We start from the raw sequence: 20,415 nt of genomic DNA on the forward strand, positions 1-20,415 counted from the left end.
CACGGGGTGGGCGGCACCAGGCCAAAGACTCAGCTCAGGTGTGCACTCTGCCCTGGGAACCCACAGCTGGGGCTCAGCTGGGCCTGATGGACGTGCACACGGCCCTTCCCCCCGTGGTGAGGCAAGGACCCCCCCCTCATGCTCACACATGGCCCCACGCTCACATTCCTGGGGAATAACCAGGGCCGAGCCGGACTGGGCCTGCAGGTCGGGAGGCTGTCTGCAGGAAGCGCAGCCTGGCCTTGGGGAGAAGCCGGCAGGTGCAGCGGGAGGGAGGGAGGCGGGTGCAGGGGTGGCGGTCAGGGGCCTGCTCAGGTGATCACCCTGGAAAGCCTGGGCCCCCCCTTCCCTGCCCCTCTCCACAGGCACAGGGAGGCTGGCCAAGTGGAGGGGTGGCAGCACAGGGCTGGCTGGGGCTCGGTCATCCTGGGATGGCGCCCCGTGGCGGTCGCCCCTGCAGCCGGTGGCAGTACAGGGCTGAGGCTCCTGTGCTCCAGCCGGGCCTTCTCCCCATCCCCAGGGCCGGGGGCAGAGCCGGGCCCACTGCCCAGCTGCAGCAACCCCCCCCCCAACTTTGCACACTGACCCAGGCTCGTGGGGCATCCAGGTGGGGGCACTGGTCTCTTTCTGATTTGCAGCCCTGGTCCAGGAGCCAGGGGAGAGAGGGAGGGGCGAGCAAGGGGGGCCAGGCGGCCACCGTGAGCCGGGGTGGGGCTGGCATTCCAGAGAAAGGAAGCTCAGACTCGGGTTTCTGTCTAAAACCTACCCTGTGAATGGGGGCTGCGCTGGGGGCCCAGGGGAGGAGCTTGCTCAGCCCCGTTGCCAGAGCCCCGCCCTGTCCCTGAAGGATCCCAGCTGGTCTCCAAATCCTGAGCCTCCTCGCACAAAGCCCTCCCCCTTCTCTCTCCTGCCAAACCACCATCTGTTGCCATGACAACGGGAGCAGACAGGCAGGGGCACTGAGCGCTCTCCCCCACCCCCTTCCTTCCTGCTCCCTTCAGCTGGGCCCTGGACTCAGAGCAAGCCACTGGCTGCAGCCCTCAGTGGCCTCAGAGACCCCTGCCCCCAGCTAGCGGGCATGGCCTCAGCCGCACTAACACCCGCCTCCTGCACAAAAAGGCCAGGCGAAGGGCCCCCACTCCCCTGCCCCGCCATGGTGCCAGCCCTGCCCAGGGCAGGACCTGTCTCGCGCTAGGGAATGGCTGGTGCCCTGTCCGGTCCCTGAGCCGTCTCCCATGCTGCACCCCCACCAGCGGGGCCCCGGCCTGCTGCAGGCCTGACCCAAGGAGCATCCCCAGGAGGCCAGCCTTCCCCCTGCCCCACCATGAGGCAGGCTCGGGCTCCGGGAGTCCTGGCTGCCCAGCGGGCGGTGCCCAGCAGATGACCAGGCCGGGGAGATACAGCAGGTAGCCCCACCTACACATGTTGCCCGGATAAACTCCAGGTAGACCAAGAAGACCACCGAGAAGGAAAGCACCGCGCACGCTCTGCAGCCGGAGCACGGCCATCACGGTGACAAGAAGGCACACGGCTGCAGCCACGTCACACCACACCTCTGCCAGGCGGACACCATGACTGCCCCTCTCACAAGGGCCCCAGGCTCAGAGAGGTTCAGTGACTTTCCCGGAAGCACCCAGCCCAAGACCAGGCGGAGTTCAGGGTTTTCCTTTTCCTTGTGTTTGTTGAGCCCTGGTTTGCTCCCTAAAACCTGCTTCCCCAGCAGTCCCCCCTTCTCAGCAGCTCCGTGGAGGTGTAAGCGACGCGCACACTTAAAGGGCCGCAGTGTTCCCCCCTGGGTCCTGCGAAAGGGCGTCCCGGCGCCCCCGGCGCCCCGCCCTCCGCAGCAGCCCGGTCACTGGCCACAGCCCACCTTCCCTGGGATTTCGTGTCAACGGAACCACTGGTAGAACCACAGCCAGAAGTGACTCAGGGCATCCCACCCCCAGACAGAGGGAAAGGTCCACTGAGCCCGGCCCTCGACGTGAAGAGCTCTGACGAGCTCCTTTAGAAACCCACCAACGCGACTACTTCAAAGGAGCCAAGGATGAGACCGGTGATTCCCAAGAGAAACACAAACACCCAACACACCAAATCAGGGGCTTCAGCCAGGCTGGCCAGGCCTGAGCTGGACGCACCCTTGAACAGGCCCGGGGCGGGTTGAGACGCTCCCAGTGCAGTCACAGCCCCCCAGGCTCAGGCACAGGACCCGGCAACGGGGGAGCCAGGCCGGGCTCGAGGCAGAGTCATGGGGGCCACAGGAGCAAGAGGGCCCGGCCCTCCCCAGTCTGTCCTTCTCTTTCTGCCCAGTGGCCCCCGTGGGCCTGGGAGGCAGGGGCGGGAGGGGGTGGGGACAGCCCGAGGCTGCAGTGTGAAGCCCCCCTGCCGCGTGATACCACGGACACCCCGGCTCCTTCCAAGGGCAGCTGCCCTGGCACCCGCCCCCCCTGGTGTGTCCAGGACAGGGCTCCTTCCCACCACAGCGGGGACTCGCTCGGGGCTGTGGAAGGATCGCGGTCAAGGCGGGTGGAGTGTGGGCCGCACACAGGGCTGCAGGGACAGAACCGGGGAGGCCCCGGCCGTGCGCTGAGGGCCACCCCAGGTCCCCACACCCCCAGGCTGGTGGGAGAGGGCAGGGGGGCCATGGCTTCCTTCCTGGGCTGAGGGCCCAGCCAGCAGGGCACCCTCTCCCCAGAGTCACTGCCCCAACCTCAGCAGCCCGGTGATTGCCATGGCAACCACAACCGGGCTCCCCTCCCCTCCCCCTCTGCTTCCTCCGACCCCAGTGCCAACTCCCCACCCCCGCCAGGACCCCCCCACAGTCCCACCCGCAGAAGCCGGGGCACAAGGGTGGACGCTTCTCCCTCAGCCGAGGTCCCCTGGCCGACACCCAGAGCATGGAAATCATCGCCACTACCTCCAGGCCGGGTCTCCCCCAGATGCAGCAGGGCCCCCCAGGACCTCCCTCAGCCATGCCATGGAAAGCCCACCCGCGCAGCCAGCGTCCCCGAGGGGCGTCCACCTACTGTGTGCTCAGCACCACATCCTGAGAGCCCCAGACGCTCGGAGGCCTGACCTGTGCGCCCTGGGCCCTCTGTGGGGAGAGGCGGAGGGAGAGGCCAGCACCTGGGCCCCTCGGCCCTCTGGCTGCAGCCTCGGGGCGGGATGTCCAGGGGGACCCGGCGGCCTTGTCTGGGGGGCACGAGTGCTGGGAAACCGTCAGTTCTGGGGTGCGCTGGGGGAAGCGCCAGCAAACACCCGGCTGGGCCCCCTTCCTGCCCCGCCTGCCCGCACTTCCGCCCGCTCTCTCCTTGAGAGCCTCTGGGAGGAGCAGGGCTTCCCAGAGGCCGGCGAGCGGCCCCGCGTCTCCGCTTCCAATGGTGGCAGGTGACCACGTGAGCTTTTTATTAACTGCTTTATCAGTTCAACACTGTAAAATCAGCCCAATGAAACATTTTGATTGAATTCAGTAACTATTCAGTAATTCAATCTGGTAAATTGTTGTTGTTGTTCTAAGCTGGCGCCCTAGTTTCAGAAGCCTTAGGACTGGGGGCTGATGCTGGGGTCGCCTGCCAAGGGCCTGCAGGAAGGAGGGTGACTGGCCCAAGGGACCCAGGAAGGGGAGGGGTCGGAAGCTTGTGGGGAGCAGGTGGCAGGGGGCGCAGCTGCTGTGAAGACAAGGGTGCCGGGTCCCGCACGCGAGGAGCCAGCTGTACGAGGAGGCTGGACTCCAGGGGGCCAAGGTTACACGTGCAGCGTGGACGCCATGCTGTGACGTGAGCATGCACCAACAGCAGCTGTCCAGCTCTCCAGGGACGTGTGTGTGCGGGGTGGGGGGGGCAGTGGAGGGACAGAGCCATGGTGACCGGCAGGAGTGCTTCAAGGTCAGTGACCCAGTGCCGGGGCGGGGGGGGGAAGAGAAGGGATCGCCAGGACAGGAAGGCTGCCTACAGGCCAGGCCCCAGGGGGCTTCAGCAGCAGACACGGACCCCCCCCACAACACACACCAGGCCTTCCCTCCTTCCTGCTCCACCCCCTCCAGGCCCCAGGGATGGTGATGGGGTTGCCTTGGTGACGAGGCCCGGATGCCTGCCCCGGGAGGCCCAGGCACACACACCAACAGCCTCTCTGGTAGCAGATGCAACGCCACGCAACCCCACTCACACCTGCCAGGCGTGGGGGGCCCTCCGGGATGGAGCCAGGCCCAGAGCCGCTCACAGCTAAGTCAGGTGTGGAAATACCTCCCAGAAGCCCCTGGGCCTCCCCTCAGCCCCCACCCCGAGGGGCAGGAGCTGCAGGTGACCATACACCAGAGGCTGGCCGCCCTCCACCCCTGCCCGCTTCCCAGCTCCTACCGGCCCCCTGGCCGCGCCTCCAGCCCCCGACACAGGACACAGCGAAGCCTTGTGCAGGGAAGGTGCCCCTTATCTGCGGGCCGGCCTGTGGTCAAGCGGAGGAAGGCAGAGCCCGCCCGCCTGTGGCCACCAGGCACCCCCAGCAGCCCCCTCGCCCGGCACACCAGGGAGGGCTGCCAGGGTTGGCCTCGGAAGCCACATGGGCTCCCGCGGTCCAGCGGGCAGGGGAAGAAGGAACAGGAGGGCGGGGCGGGGGGCCAGCAGCGGGGCGGACAAGCCCTCTCTGGTCTGTGGCTGAGATCCCTTGTCCCCACGTGGGAGGGGACGGGGGCCAGAGGACCACTCTGCAGTGTCAAATCTGGATTTATCATTAAAAAAAAAACCCAATCCACGTTTTAAAAACTATCTACTGAGTTGGTTTCCCCAGCCACGAGGTAGGTCTGGTGTCCCACCCTCCCCCGGGCCAAGAAGCCTGTGTCCCCACCCTGCTCGCGGGTCGGGGAGCTGCAGGCCCCACCCTAGACTCGTCTCAGGAGCCAGCCGTCCGATGCCCCTGGGTCAGGGCTCCCAGGCAGGACGGGAAGACGCTGGCACCGCGGCACCTGCCCCGACCATGGAGCTTTGAGACCGCTTGTGGCAGGGGCCTGACCTGGGGGAGCCGGGGGCTGAGGCGGCTGCTGGTTGCCCAGGGGCCCGGCCAGCGCTGCGCACGAGACGGACACCGAGGCGCCGGGCCAGGCAGGCCGTGTGCAGGCTGCTCCCACCTGACCCAGACAAGTTCCCTGCCCAGGTCCCTCGGACGGACGGACGGACAGACAGACATGCACACCCTGCCTGCGGTACCAGCAGGAACTGGGAAACAGGCCTGTGGCCCGAGCTCCGCCCCCCCCCCCCCAGCGGGGATCAGGTGCCAGGAGAGCCTGCCCATCCCCGGAAGGGCGCCGGCAGATGTAACCTCCAGCGTGGGGTAATAATAGAAGCTGCTTAGCGGTCAGCGGGCAGCTTCTCCGAAGGACAGAGAGGAGGAGAGAGGCAGAGACCCGCCCGCCCACAGCTGCCACCTCATCCTCCCAAACATCAGCTCGGTCCCTGAGCGCCTCTGACTGTTTCCAGGAGGCCCGCCTGCCCGGAGCTGTCCACAGTCACGGAGCCCGGGCAGGACGTCCACCTCTGCCACCTCCTCCCCCCCGGGGGCTGGCACTTGCGGAGCAGCTGGAATGGCCGGGCAGTGGGACCTGCCACTCAAAGGCGCAAATGGGCACGAGGTCTCAGGACAGAAGCCCAGCCCGGAGGGGATGCAGAGCCGCCCTGCCCTGATACGCCATCCACGGGCCCCTGCTCAGTGTCCCCTGGGCCTCCGCCCTGACCCCCCGACCCAGGCAGCACAGACTGTCCCACACGCCTCCCCCCGGCACATCCCCCCAGGGACGGGCAGGCAAGGCGCTCGATTACATGTACATCTTTGCACCTGCAAACTTGAGGTTGGCCTCGGTGCTGGCCACGGAGCGCAGGCCTGGTTCATGAAGTCCCCGACCCAACACCTCCAGGAGACCGCCTGTCCTGAGATGCACACACCAGAGAACCCCACATGGTCCTGCCAGCATGGGGTCCCCAGGCTCTCATTCTGCTGACCCCGCTGACTGACCTGTCCCCACCTGCCCTGGCCCCTCGAGCAACGGGAAGAGGAGGAGCACGGGCGCCCCCCCCCCCAACCACTCCATCAACACCGTGAGCCTGCCCGGAGCTGACGGCCCCCTGCACGCCCACACTGCTTCTGGGGGCTGCTCCCCCAGGGTACAGGCCACTTGGTGTCCAAGAGAAGAGGCACCCCCATGGGGATGGGTGCTGGCCTGCAGCCCCCAAGGCTCGGCAGGCCTCACCCAAGTGGTGAGCTCCCGAGGCCCAGCGAGGGACCGCAGAGCCCCCAAGACGGTGCCTGGAGCACGTGCCCACAGCCACCACGCCCGAGGTCCTGTGCAGGGCCAGAGAGGCTCCCCAGGGGCCATCTCTCCTCCCCAAGGCCCGCTGCAGCGGGTGTGGGGGGGCAGCCTGGGCCCCAGACCCAGCCTGGACTGGCATGGACAGGCCCAGGAGCCGGCCTGCCCCGAACCCTGGCTGCCCAGTGGGTCGCTCTGCCCAGGACAGGACTGTCCCCAGCACAGAGCCCGGCCAGTTTCCCAGAGGTGCCCCCAGGTGTCCACCGGCCAGAGACCAGCACCTCCCCCAGCAGCACCAAGAGGGCTGCCAACCAGGCTTTGGTCAGCACAGGACCCCGTGCACACCACCTGGCACGGTGGGACTGGCACCCAGAGGCCACCCACCCAGGGTGACTCGGGATGCCACAGCCCCCTGGACAGAAGGGGCAGAGTAAGCCTGTGAGGTCAGAGGCCCTGGCTGGCCCCCCAGCCCCTGCCAGGCCCTGAGCACCTCTGGAGGCCCACAGCACTGACCAGCCCAGGCTGGTCCCCCCAGAGCCAACTCTCCTGCCCCACCAGCCTGGATCCCGACGGGGGCATCACCGGCATCACCCCGACAGAGAGCCAGTCCCCACACCCCCTTCTGCAGACAGCAGGGCAGCGCACAGATGCCCACAGAACGGTGTGCACTGCACACAGGGTGGCGGGAAGCAGGGCCCCGAGGTCAGAGGCCCTACGGCCAGCTGACTCCAAAGACGGGCTGTGGGACAGGGGTCTGAGCACCCCTCAGGCAGAGGGACCCAGGAGGGGGAGGTACGGACGTGGGTGGCACTGAGGGCAGCAGCCAGCTCTCTGAGGATGCCAAGGACACCGTGTGCCCTGCCAGGGCCGGCAGCGAAGCTGGAAGTGAATCTGGGAACCCGGCCCATAGACCCTGGGCCACTGGGTGTCACCCAGAGGTGCCCCTGTAGCCCCCACCAAGCCCCCACCAAGCCCCCGACACGGCTGCCCTGATGCCCAGGCTGACGCAGCCCACGACCGCCCACAGATGCCCTCAGTCGCCCCGCGGCATCTGCTGGAAGGTGTCCTGTGCCACTTTATGATTAGTTATAAATCCCTTGGGATTTGGGGTTTAGAGTCAGCAACCCTCCAATCAGAGATGAGCTCTTGCCCCTAGAGCTAAGCCAGCATCTAACCCTTCCCATCTGCCCAGGCCAGCCCCACCCCCTCACACACAGGAAACAGTCCCTCCACCTCCAAGGCCTCGGTCCTTCCCAAACGTCGCCTGTCTCCAGTCTCCCCGCCGAGCTAGCCCGGGATGCTGGTTCGGATGCGGGGGTTCAGTGGGGGTTGGAGCTGGGGGCCTGCCTTCCTGAGTCCAGGCTCAATTCCCCCCAGTGCCCAGGCCTGGGGAGGGGGCTGCACGCATGGACTTTGAGGTCAGAGGGCCCTCCTCGTGTGCACGGGGAGCTCCACAGATCAGCCCAAGGCAGAACCAGCGGGGGGGGGGGGTAACACCCGTGCCTTCACACCCAACACATCTCTGTCCCCCTGGGTAGGAGCTCAGGCGGGCAGACCCCTGACTCAGAGGGTCGGTGCACAGCCCGGGCCCCAGCTGGTCTCCCCTCTCGGCCGCCCCAAGGCCATCACTGATGTCCCAGCATGCTGCAGAAACGCCTGCATTTCATCCACCCTCGGGCCACAAGACCCTTGAAATAAGGGGACCCAGGAGGGAGCCAGGGGATGCAACTGGCTGGTGTGCACCGGAGCCTCTCGCGGTGTGCCTGCCCCTCCCTGGGGAGCCCAGGCGACGCGGGGCACCCACAGCCTACAGAGCACGGGGCCAGGTGGCGGGGCCTCCCTGGCTGCTCTGTGCCCCCAACGGCACCCACACCCGGGCGATGGGGGTCTCCAAGGGCTTCTGGATGGGAGGGTTCACCGCGGCAGCTCCTGCCACCTTGGAGACACCAAGCGAACGTCAGGGATGCCAGGGACTGCCCTGGAGAGTCACCTTGAATCAACCCCAGAGCCAGAGAAGGTGCCAGCAGCCTTGGAGAGCGAGCAGTACTCATGTTCACGCTCTGTGAGGCCCTGGCCCTCCCCCCGCCCCGGCAGGTCAGCAGCAGCCCCAAGAGAACTGGCCACCAGCTCCTCCCGACCGAGGAGGGGAGTGGGGGCCGGGGTCTCCCCTGGAAGCACACCAGGCGGCTTCCCCCTGCCCACCTCCTCAGCCCAGAGCCGAAGTCCCACACCGGGGAGATACGTGCAGGAGCTCACCAAAGACCCACAGGCCTTCCCACAGGTCTGCTCAGCTGCAGAGGAGGGCTAAGGACAAACTGCTAACCGCAGCCTCCCTCCTGGGCCGCGGAAGCTGCAGACTTCAGCACTGCCGCGCTGGACAGCTCCCAAGGCGGCCCGGGGAGAGGGCCTGGCCCCAGGCTGCAGGGCCAACTCAGGCCCCTCGGCGCCCCCTCAGGAACAGGGTGCGGCCAGCGAGCTGCCCCAGCCTCCTCCCCACGAGCCGCCCTAGGGGAGTGCAGCAGAGATGGGGCACCACCTGAGGGCTTGCCGCTGCTCTCCTTGGAGACTTAGGGAGGGGAGAGCAGGGGCCATTCCCTGCACAGTGCAGGGGTCCTAGGCTGCCTGCACACTGCTCACGGGTAGCTGGCCCCTGGACGCAGGGTCTCCTGGCAGCCCACGCCGTGTACGAACACGCGGGCCTTGAAGAGCAATTCTCCCAGGTCACCAGGGCCCACGGCTTTGCACAGAAGCAGGCGCGTATGAGGAAAGCACGGCGCCCCCAGCATGAACCCTGCTGCAGGAGAAGCGTGTGCCCCCGCCTCGAGCAGCCCCGACACCAAGCGGGAAACCCCAAACCGTACCAGGGGTTCGAGCCCAGCGTCTCCCGTGTGAGGTCACGGGTCGGAGCCACAGGCCAGGCGTGGTGGCAGAGGGCCTGGAGGAAGAGCTGGAGGCGTGGGCCGGGCGTGGGCAGGCTGACTGTCCACCCTAGGCAGTGAGTGCTCAAACTGGCGCTCCGTGACAGGGCCGCTGCAGCCAAGAGGGCGAGGCCGAGCACGGAGACGGGCCCAGCGGGACGTAAGGAGACAAGGCGCCCGGCGGAAGCTGGTCCAAGCTCCCCAGGAGGGCCTCCTTCAGGCCCCCACCGAGTCTGTTCCCTCACCTACACCCCCGCCCAGGGCTGCAGCGGCTCGGGGCCGAGGGACCAGAGAGTGACCGGCCAGCCGTCCTCACCTGCCTCAGGTCCACCCCCGCAGGACAGAACCCAAAGGGGGCGCTCCGCGCGTGCGATGACCCCACTGGGCCTGCACCCGTGTGTGTGACGGCAGTGAAGCTCCGGGGCTGGGTGGACCCGCTGCTCCCAGGCAAGGCCAGGCCTGTATTTCGCTGCGCACCGCACGCCGGCACCAATGACCATCCCGTCAGGTTCGGGGAGGGAGTGAGGCTGGGACAGGCCACAACCACACACGGTTTCCTGTCCAAGTGGGGCCCCGCCAGCATCAGCACCCCCGGGAAGTCAGAAGCGCGCAGATCCTGAGGTTGAGGACCCTGGGAGCAGCCCCGGCGCCGAGGCCCCACGGCCTCCGGACGCCGCACGCGGGGGGCCACAGGGACTCAGGTTCCAGGAAGCAGCCCTTACCCGCTAAAAATCCAGCAGTGACTGTATTTCTGCCAGTTTGGGAAATCAGGGTTAACTTCTCAGGCTACTAACAGTATGGTGCTTCCTTAAAGAGTCTCCATCTTTTAGACCCAGCCCGAAAATATTTACATTTCAGGGAAGTCCGGGGTGGGGTGAAGCAAACTAACCCCGTGTCTGTGTCGCTGAGGCTGGGGTGGGCTCGCGGGGTCCAGGGTACTCTTTTCTCTACCTCCGCATCTGGAGATGCCCGTCTGCAGAGGGAAACGAGAAGCCGGTTCCCACGGCGGCCCAGGAACACGGGGCCTCCACCCCGCGTGGGCCCCCAGAACAGAGGCATCTGCCGGCCAGACTGCAGCAGGTTGGGTGCGAGGGGTCAGCGGGGCGGGGCCGCAGGCAGGGCAGGCCGCGTCGCAGGGCGCCATGGGGCAGACGGAAGGAACGAGGCAAGCCCCTCCCCAGCCCAGACTGTGCCCCCACCCCCGGGTCCCTCAGCCCCGCACAGCTGGCGGCCCAGCTCTGCCACAATCCGCATCCACTCTCCCCACTCGCTGCCCCATAAACAAGCGGTGCATGAAAATACCACATCCGCGGGGATAAGCAAACACGACGCCCATCTGTCCACCCTCATCCTGTTTCCCCCTTGGCCCCCTGGGCCTGGGCCGGACGTGAAGGCTGAGCCCACTCTCAGGCCCACGGCCCGAGGGTGACACAGGCTGCCAGCCCCCTGCCTGGCCCCAAGCAAACAGGTTCCCTCGCGGTGCCGCTCACCCTCACACCTGAGGCACAACGGGGACACGGAGGCCTGCAGACGCTGACTTTCCCACCCAGTCTGGGCTGGGGGCCCTGCCCCGGGGGCTCTGCACGCAGGCTGACCCCAGAGACCCTGGATGACCCCAAATGCTCTGTGCCTTCTGGCTGACTCCTGGGGGTGGCCAGAGTGAGCCCGGGACGGAGCGGCCCATCCAGCTCCCTCCTGGCTCCACGGGGCCAGCCGAGGGACTTTTTCTGCATGGTCTCGGAGGACTCTGAGGTCCTCACACACGCGCCCGGCGCACCCCTCTCCACAGGCATCGGGGACCCCCACGTCCCCGCAGCTGCCCGCCGAGCACCAACCCCTCACCCTTCAGAGAAGAAACTGGCCCCACGAGGCTGCCTGGCCTCCACTGCAGGCCCCTGCCAGACGACAGAGCAGGGAGTCTGGGCGGGGGCGGCAGAGGCTGCAGCTCCCGACCCGGGCAGGGGCTCCTCCCAGCCTCTGCAGACCCGGGCTCCCCACCGCCCTGCCAGCCCGTGCCCTGGACTCCAGCTTGGGCCCAGCGTCAACGCCTGAGGAAGCTGGACCCGCGCGCCTGATACGTCGCTGGACCCAACTCAGAACAAGGCACGGGAAGCACCCGGCCTCGGGGCCCCCGCCCTGCCCTTCCCTGGGGCTGCTCTGGCCTCGTGGCCTGTGATCCAGGCCGAAGTCGGCCACGGGAAGGGACCCGTCAGGTTCCCAGGCAGCCACCCCCCAACACGTAGGCCCCCCATTTATCCTGCTCCTCCACCCAAGCCAGCGGCTGCCAGCAACTCTAGAGTCGCCCGGGGCACCACGGCCAAGGCCCCTCACAGATGCCACATTCCTGGCCAGGCAGCCTCCTGCCGCCCCCGAAAACCACCCACGGCCCTGAGACAGAGCAGCAGCCTGCCGCGTCCCCAGCCCCAGCTACGTCACTCAGGCCACGCAGGCGGCCGCTCAGGCTGCCCTCCCACCTCCGCCCTGGGGCCAGGAAGGCCAGCCCTGGGACCCAGGCTGAGCCCAGAGTGGGCAGCAATGGTGCAAGTGCCGTGCGGTCCTCCCCCACCCCCCGAGCCAGAACCACAAGGCCCCAGAATCTTCCATCCACCCTCGGCCAGGCCTGCGGGCACGGTCTGCGGGAGGCCCAGGTGGGGGCGGCCAGCTCTGGGGCCCTGTGTGGACGAGAATGTGACAGCACCTGGAGAAGCGCCTCTGTCCTCACAGGTCAGCACCCCCAGCCAGGGTGTGTGTTCCCGGGATGCCGTGTCAGCGCTCAACAGGCATCGACCTCGGTGACCCCTGAAATCCACCTGGAGGCGCTGTCACCCCAGGGCCCAGGGAAGAAACCGAGGCCCAGCAGCAGCCTCCCTGGGCCCTGAGGGAGGAAAGCAGAACGAACAGGAAGAAAACCACCCGAAGAGAAGGGCCGTTTTCTCATCCTGGGGTTGGGGGGGGCGGCTTCCAGCTGCCCAGCTCCAGAACACTGGGCCCTCAGAGGCTGCAGAACAAGGCCTGGGCCGCCTCTCAGGGCCCAGCCCGCACAATCCCTGCTTTGTCCCTGTGGCCTCTGCCCCAACCCAGCCTCCATCCCGTCCGGAGTCTGAGGCAGCTAGCCCGGGGCAGCCCCGCTCGGCAGCCGGCACCCCTGTCTGGGCTGAAACCTCGGGCAGGCAGGCGGGCAGCTCGGCCATCCCTGGCCAGGACCCAGGGCTCTGGGCAGGCTCATGGAGGCCCACCCGGGGCCCACCACCCAGTGCTGTGTGGCCTGGACACGTCAGCCGGCCCACAGGGGACAGCGGGGCTGGTCGGGCCTGGCACCGGGGAGCGCTCCATTGGATCAGTTGTCCGAAGGCACCAGCTTGCCCCATGTCCGAGAGGACTTGCTGCAGAATCCAGGGCAACGCAAGGTACCACCCACAGGGAAGGCGGTCCTTCCCCTCCCCCGAGACCCTAGATGGGCCCTGACAGATGCTGGCCTCCGGGCTTCCTGCTGGATACCGAGCACAGAGACGTGCCCCCGACGTTGTTCCCGTCCATCAGGGCCTCACAGAAGCACCCCTGCCGTCGGGGGGCCTGAGGCTCAAAGCCCCTCAGCTACCGAGCCCCAGAGCCTAGGGGGCTGTCCCTGGCTGCACCTCCGGGACCAGGGGCACAGAACCACCCCATTAGGGTCCAAGGTGGCCACGGGGGCCTGGGGGCCCTGGCTGTACAGCTGGGGAAGCCAGGCCACGTGGGCAGCACACAGGGCCACAGGCAGGTGGCGAGGCCTCTCACCCACCTCAAACGCCCTGCCACGTGTGCGGCCACCACCGTGCTCCCTCTCTGCGTGGCAGCAGGCCCTGGGGAGCGCCAGCGTGCCCCACTCCAAGGAGCCCAGACTGTGCAGGTGGACACAGGCAGGAAGGGCCCCGGGCCCGGGGAGCTCCAGACATAGCCCGTGGGCGCGGGCAGACGGAGGACACAGCCTCCTCTGTGGGCACCGCCAGCCGGCCAGGCCCCCACAGACACCGGTTCTGTGTCCACTGGCCTCAAAGGCACGGCTGCTCTCCAAACCAGAGCACCAGGTGACCAGGAAGTCGCCCTAACGCTCCTCGTGAACACCAGCCACGGACCCTCCCACGGCACCGCTGACTCGGGAGCACGGCCGACGTGGGCCATCCTCAGCGCGGGCCTCTGACCTGGCAGGACCTGTCCGCTCCGGGCACAGGAAAGTGCCAGGCACCGAGCAGGGCTCACGCGCAGGCAGAGAGGATGCAGTCAGTACTGCTGCCCAGCCCACCTGCCTCCCAGCTGCCGGCCTCCTCTCCCTCCCCTGACGTTTTCAGGCCCAGTGGTTGCCCCACAGATAAGCCCCAGCAATGAACACCAGGGGAAAAAGTAGCCAGAGAAAGGCGCGTGTGGGCAGGGGAAGCGCACACTCGCTCGGGCCCCCGTCCAGGCGCAGGCCCAGGGCAGTGCCGGTCAGCCGCTGCTGCGGGCAGCAGGGGACCCTGCGTCCTGCGGCAGAGCCCTCGGCGGCCCCACACAGCCCTCGAGGTCGGCTGGGACGGGCCAGGAGGCAGGGGGCGCACAGGGAGCAAGCCCCGGAGGCCCCCGTCCACACGCGCCCCCAGCACGTACAGCCAAGCCTGCCTGTCACCAGCGAGGCTAGGGGACCCCTGACCACCCTCCAGCAGACCAGGGTTGGGGGAACCTGGAGTCCCCGGAGTCTGAGACCCCTCTGCTCCTCTGCCCTGAGCACAGCGCAGACGGCTGTGTATCCAGCAGGGTCCCCCCGTGAGCCCCGCATGAGCATCTGCTGGAGACAGGTTCTGCTTGGACCTCGGGGCCGTGGCCAGCTCTGGCCTGGCTTCTTCCAGAAGGAGCCAGGCCTGGCCTTGCCCCCAAAACCTGCTCCAGACAGACAGCTCTGGGGACCATGGCTAGCACGTGGTGGGCAGAGGTTGGCCACAGGTGACGTACTCTTTCCGCACCGTGCTGGGGGCCCTGCGGGCGGGGGACTGCAGGCCTTGATGCCCCCTGCGGAAAACCCCCAGCGCGGAGGAACCCACGGCCAGAGCTGCACTGGGCAGCACCCGGCTCTGCAAAGAGCCTCTCTCACCTCTGTCCCCTCGCCCGGGCCGTGCCCTCTGCCCCGCGTGCCCTTCCTGGTACAAACACCCCTCCCCCCATCCCTGCAGAGCCACAGCCAGTGGTGAGGCAGGCAGGACACGTGAAAACTGAGAGGTGCTCAGAGCCACAGGGGACCACGGTAGGTAGGGGACACTCTGGGACCAGGGTCCTAGGGCTCTGTCCATCCCAGAACCCTCCCATCCCTACCTTCAGGAAAATGCCCATCCTTTGAGGCGAGACCCTCATCATCCCAGGAAGCCCCCTGCAGAGCTGCCCTCCATCAACAAGGGCAGCCTACCCAGGGCCAGCTCTCAGCTCGGGGAAGGGGGCTTTCCTGGGAGAGGGTCTGTGCCTCGGGAGGATGGCTGAGCAGCCTCTGTCCCACCCAAAGTCACTGATGGCTTGCTGAGCCTTTCTAACCACTCCAGTGGGGCAGGGAGACAGGTGGGGGATCCCCACTGCCCCCCAAGGTCTGCCCACAACTATTTGAGAATACGGTCCTAACCTTTAACCAGGCTCGTGCAGTGAGCATCTGTGGGCTTTCCTGCTGTCCCCGGGAGCCACTGCCCTGGACCAAGTTCAGGTTCTGAGCCCGTTCCCTCATTTATAAAACAGGTTAGAGGGACTGAGGTCAGCCTGAGGCACGGGGGGGGAGACTCTGGACTCAGCAAAGGGCAAAGTGGCCTGCGACCGTTCTGACCATCAGGCACGACAGGCGGTCCACACGTGACCAGTGGAGGCCCACCCCACTCACCCTGCTCTGTCCACCTTCACTGTGCACCCCAAGTCCAGTGCCTCCACCCTCATGGGGAGGCCCACTCCTTCTCCGGGCCTCAGCCCTCCATGGCACCCCAGGCCGGTTCCTGGGCCAGCCCCTGCCCGCCCCATCCCCAGAGCCGACGCACTGTGGCCTCTCGTTGGCTCAAAGCTGCCTCCAGACTTCCCTGGTGGCGCAGTGGTTAAGTATCTACCTGCCAATGCAGGGGACACGGGTTCGAGCCCTGGTCCGGGAAGATCCCACATGCCGCGGAGCAACTAAGCCCGCACGCCACAACTACTGAGCCTGCGCTCTAGAGCCCACGAGCCACAACTGCTGAGCCTGCATGCCACAACTACTGAGCCTGCGCACCACAACTACTGAAGCCCACGTACCTAGAGCCCACGCTCCACAACAAGAGAAGCCGCCCCAATAAGAAGCCCACACACCGCAACAAAGAGTAGCCCCCGCTCGCCACAACTAGAGAAAGCCCGCGCGCAGCAACAAGGGCCCAATGCGGCCAAAAATAAATAAATATTTTTAAAAATTAAAAAAAAAAAAAAAGCTGCCTCCTTCTGTTCAACCTTCTAAAACTGACGTGGTCCCCCACGCCCCAGGTGCCTCCCCGCCCACCTCGGCCTCCGGCTCTGCCGCCCCCGTCCTGCTCTGAGCTGGGCTCCCTCCAGCTCCAGGCCATGAGTCACCCCAGGGTCTGCCAGACTCTCCCGCCAGCTCACCTGTCTCCCTCTCACACCTGTCTCTCCTCCCAGCTCACCTGTCTCCCTCCAGGTCACCTGTCTCTCCTCCCAGCTCACCTGTCTCCCTCGCTCACCTGCTCCATCCCACCCAAGGAGTCCTCTCCAGCCTGCGTGCCACCAGCACCCACATTAATTCTCCTGAGAGTCCCTTGAGAGCCTGGAGGGCCTCTCCCCCCGCCCACCCACCAACCTGCGAGCCCAGCCAGATGAGCAGCAGGGAGGGCCCTCACTGCCCCCTTTTCTCTTTAGCTGGACCGATCCCTTGCCTGAAAGCCCTGTCTCAGTGCCGCCCCCCCGCCCCCATCTCCTGCCCACTGGAGGAGGGTTTCCAAAGGCAGGCTCCACATCTTACCGTGGACCTTGGCTCCAGGAAAGGCTCCCAGAGCCCACCGTCCTCCCCATCGAGCCCCAGGGTCCTCGCGGCCTATGGGCGCCGAGCCCCACTTGGACTTGCTGCGCCCTGGCTTGGGAAGGGCCGGGCACTGCTCCGTTTCCTGATGGGGCTGGAGGAGTGAAGACGGCACAGCCCACACCACTCACCTCCTGGGCCTATCGGTCCCCGCTGGACCCTCTGGGGGTGTCCTCCCCACCCCCCAGCTGAAGAAGCCTCTCCTGGATGAGGGAGGGGCCGGGTGGAGCCTCGGCAGTGAACACCACACGGCACAGCGACACCGGCCCCCGCAGGCCCGGAAGGCCCCGTCCCTCGACCAGAAACCACGTCGCGGCCGAGGCGGAGGCCCCCTCCCCGGGCTGCTTGCAGAGGTGACGCCAGGCCGCCAAGGACAGCTGGGCAGAGGAGATGACTTTTCAACCACGGCCTCGCCAGCCCTGACGGGGAGGCCCAACACGAGCAGGAGTGACGGACCCGCTCCCTGAGCCCAACGCCAAACAAGCAAAACGGAACCACCAGGGGCGAAAAAGATGCAACAGAAGCGTGAGCTGGACCCTGCCAGCCCCAGCCGGGCGGAAGAGGCGGCTCTGCCCACACCTGCACTCTGCACCTGGCGGCGTCCCCCACCCCGCATCTGACTCCCCAAAGGCGGCGTTCTGGGGGAGAGCAGCGGGCCCGCCTCCCAACAGGCCCCCGCTCGGGACACGCGGCCAGAGTGCCCGGATCAGCTGGGTTGAGAGGCCCAGCTGCCCCACGCGGCCCACAGCCGCCGACGTCTACTCTCCTCAGCTCTCCTTTTACAGGACTTGGGCAGAGAGCGGGCAAAGAGCACGGAGAACGGAGGTGTCCGCGAGACGAGGAGGGCTGGGCTGGAGTCAAGGGACAAACCACGGGCCCCACCGCACCCTGGGCCTGGGGGCTGCACGGCTCCGGGGGAGCAGCTCCCAGCAGCACCGACGGCTGGCGAGGGAGGCGGCACACTTCCACCAAGGTGTCCTGGCAAGAAGCCTGGCCCTCAGAGAAGGTCAGGTGTTTATCTTGGGAGCGAAAGGACAGGCCTGGGAAATCACCAGCTTTCTTGGCATTTGGTGCCAAAGAGCAGCCAGCAAGCCAAGCAGCCAGGCCCGGCACACACACACCATGAGGCCCCTACGTCCACCACACTCCAGATGACCCTGCCACGAAAGGACGGAGAGACGGGCGCCAACAGGACAAGCCTCCTCCCCAGCCTTCCTGGGAAGCAGGTGTTCCAACTGTCAGGATCTCGGGTGGCAGCTCCAAGCACTCAGGGAGGCCAGAGGGAACAGAGGACGGACAGACCCCCAGAGAGGGGGCCTCAGCTAGAGACCTGATCCCACTCACAAGAGAAGGGCCTGAGGAGAGAGGCTGCTGGATGCAGGGGCCACTCAGAGCTGCTTCTAAACATCACATGGCCTGTTGTTCACACACTGTACATCCTTTTGTGTTCGTTACTGTTAATTACAGTGGAACCATCCTGTAATTAACTGTACGACAGAATAACTCAAAGAAGAGTACGGAGACCAGCCCCTACCCTTGGAGACCTACGTATAATTCACGGCTGTCATCGCTTGCATGCCGATGTTTCCTTATAATAACATTTTATTGGTAAGATAATTAGATTATTTCACTGCCTCCTGCATTCTGCTGCCCCAAGCCCCTCCCCCACTGAGGATTTCACCAACTACAGTTGTTCCTCCCAGGAAACATGCACATTTTGAACTCAGCTGATCACAGGCTGTCTGCCACCTCCTCTTCCAACCTGGCCCGCCACCCCGACTTCCAACAGCACTGCACTACTGCCCCGGGACCCACGGTGCGAGGGCTGCCCACCCAGGAGGGGGCAGGGGGGCTCGCACTGCCTCTAGCCCAGACGCCTTCACACGCTCTGCCTTACTTACATCACAGCCCCTGCCCCCCGCCCCAGCCTGGGGCTTGGCCCACTTTCCTTCCACCTCCAGGCTCTGCCTCTGGGCCACCCTGGGGGGCTCGGGGAGGGCCTGCAGCATCCCTGGCTAGAGCGCTCCCTCCTGGGCCCCAACCCTGCACCAGTGGGGTGGGCCCAGCCCTACCGCACCCTCCTCCTCCCTTGCTCCGCTTGCCTGCCTGCCCTAGGTCTAAGGAACTTCCCAGAGAGGCAGGGAGAAGGAGGCAGTGCCAATCGGACCTCTGGGCCGCCAAGAGAGGCCCATCCAAGGAGAAGAAAGAAAATGGCTGAGCCCAGTGTCCCACAAAGCGACTCTGCGAACGCCCGGTCAGCCAGATGAGGGCACTGGCCTTGGGGCTGCGATCTAACCCGATGGCCAGAAGACGGCTGCCCAGGACCAGCCGGGAAGCCCCCTCCTCCCATAGGCTGGGATCTGTTCCACCGCCGGTGTGGGATCCGTGGCCCAGGATCCGCGGTCGGGCCCAGTACCGGTCTCCCTCTCCCGCCCCTGGAGGAGTGCAGTGTCGCAGACATCCTGACAGGTTGGGAGAAGAGAGGCGCTGTCCAGCCCTCTGAGTGGCCCGGGCACTCTCCCACTCCCACCGTGGAGGGAGGTCCCGGCCTGGCCAAAGTGGCCCGGTCCCTGCAGGACGCGCATGGCGGCCTCGCTGCTCGCCGGCCGCCGGAGTTGGGGGTCGCGGCCGGGGTCGCGCGGCCCGGGGCGCAGCTGCTCGGGCAGCACGCCTATTAGCGCGGCCGCGGCAGACGGCAGATGGGCGCCCGCTCGGCCCCCTCCTCCCGCGGCACAATGGGCCCGGTCGCTCGGGCGCACAATGCGGCGGGGGCCGCGCACCTGCAGCCTGCAGCCGGGCCGAGGGGCGCTGGCCGGGCCAGTGCGCCGCCGTCCGCGCCGAGTGTCCTTGGGCCGCGCCCGGCCGACCGCAGCCGCGCGGCCTGCGGGGCTCCGCGGCGGGACCGGGCGCCCGGCCTCCCATTGTTCGCGGCCGCGGGCCGGAGACGTGGGCCGGGCCTGCAGCACCCCGTTCCGGGCGGCCTCCCTACCGGGCCCCCGCTCGGCGCGCCGGCGCCGGCCTTCCCGGCGGCGGGCCTGTGCGCCCCCGGCCCTCCCGGTTCCCCGGCGCCCCCGGCCCCCATCGGTGTGCCCGGCCCTCTGGGTCCTCCGTGTGCACGGTCTCCCCGGCCCCGGCCCCCGCCGGCCCGCACGCACCTGTCTGCCCCTTGCCCAGCGTCTTCTCCAGCCGGTAGGGCCCCACATACTGCGCGTGCTGCGCCCCGCCGCCGTCCTTCCCCGTCGATGTCATCGCTCCCGGGCCCGACGCCGGCGAGGTGGGCGCCCCGGGCGGGCGGCGGCAGGGAGGGGCCGCGTCCGTGCGCGTCCGTCAGTCCGCTGGGCCGGGTCGGCGGCGCCCGGCGGGCCGCGCTCGCTCAGCGCCCCCCGCGCCTCCCCCGCGCCGCCGCCCCCCGCGCCTGCGCCCGCTCTGCTGCGGCCGGCCCGCGCTGCCTCCGCCTCTCCGAGACGACCGGGCGGGCGGGGACACAAGGCTTCCGCCGCCGCCGCCGCCGTCGCCGCCGCCGTCGCCGCCGCCGAGGCCCGCGCCCCGCGCCCCGCGCCCCCCGCGCACGCCCGTCAGTCCGTCCGCGGTCGCGCAGCCGAGGTGAGCCGAGCCGCCGAGCCGAGCTGCCGAGCCGAGCCGAGCCGAGCCGAGCTGAGCCGCCGAGCCCAGCCGAGCTGCCGAGCCGAACCCGTACGAACGCAGCCGGATGCAGCGGCGGCAGCGAGTGGCTCTCGCGCCGGCCAATCAGCGGCACCGGCCAATCAGCGGCGCCTCCTGCCGGCCCCGCCCCCCGCCTCGCTCCGCCCCGCCGCGGAGAGCGCTCCTGGGAGCTGGTCTCCGGGAGGCGAGGCTGGGGCGGGGTCCGGGCGGGGTCCGGGCGAGGCCCGGGCGGGGGCGAGGGCGGGGCCTGGGCATCTCGAGCCCCTCGCCTGCCCCCCACCGGCCCTAGTCCCCCGACCCCGCCCGGATGCCGAGCTGCGGAAGCCGGGCGGCCCTGCCCTAAAGCGCCTCCCGGGACGGTGCAGGCGGCGGGCCGTGGGGGTGGGCAGTCAGCTGCCCCGGCTCCCGGCGCCTTCCCTCTTGGCCGCGACCACCGGGGTGGAAAGGAGTTACTAGCCCCTCCCCACCCCCATCCCGGGGGCGGCGGCGCTGCGTGGCTCTTGGCCCAG

The 20,415-nt window shown here is 67.7% G+C and overlaps 1 protein-coding gene across 16 annotated transcripts in view; it reads right to left on the reverse strand.

Moving 5' to 3' along the window:
• BRSK2 (BR serine/threonine kinase 2) overlaps positions 1-19,637 on the reverse strand; it is a 66,095-nt gene extending 46,458 nt beyond the window's left edge. For 6 of the 16 annotated variants that reach the window (XR_014267906.1, XR_014267907.1, XR_014267908.1 and 3 more), the window contains exon 1: positions 19,399-19,635. Coding sequence is in view for 11 of the 16 variants with exons in the window: in XM_082476486.1 (XP_082332612.1) it covers positions 19,399-19,492 (94 nt within the window). In the remaining 5 variants the exon portion in view is untranslated. Of the gene's footprint in view, positions 1-19,398 lie in introns of all 16 variants that reach the window. The other 10 variants (XM_082476492.1, XM_082476491.1, XM_082476490.1 and 7 more) reach the window with 3 other exon arrangements.
• Between the last annotated feature and the right edge of the window lie 778 nt (positions 19,638-20,415).

Source organism: Balaenoptera physalus (assembly GCF_965194825.1).
Source record: "Balaenoptera physalus genome assembly, chromosome: 10".
NCBI classification, from domain to species: domain Eukaryota; kingdom Metazoa; phylum Chordata; class Mammalia; order Artiodactyla; family Balaenopteridae; genus Balaenoptera; species Balaenoptera physalus.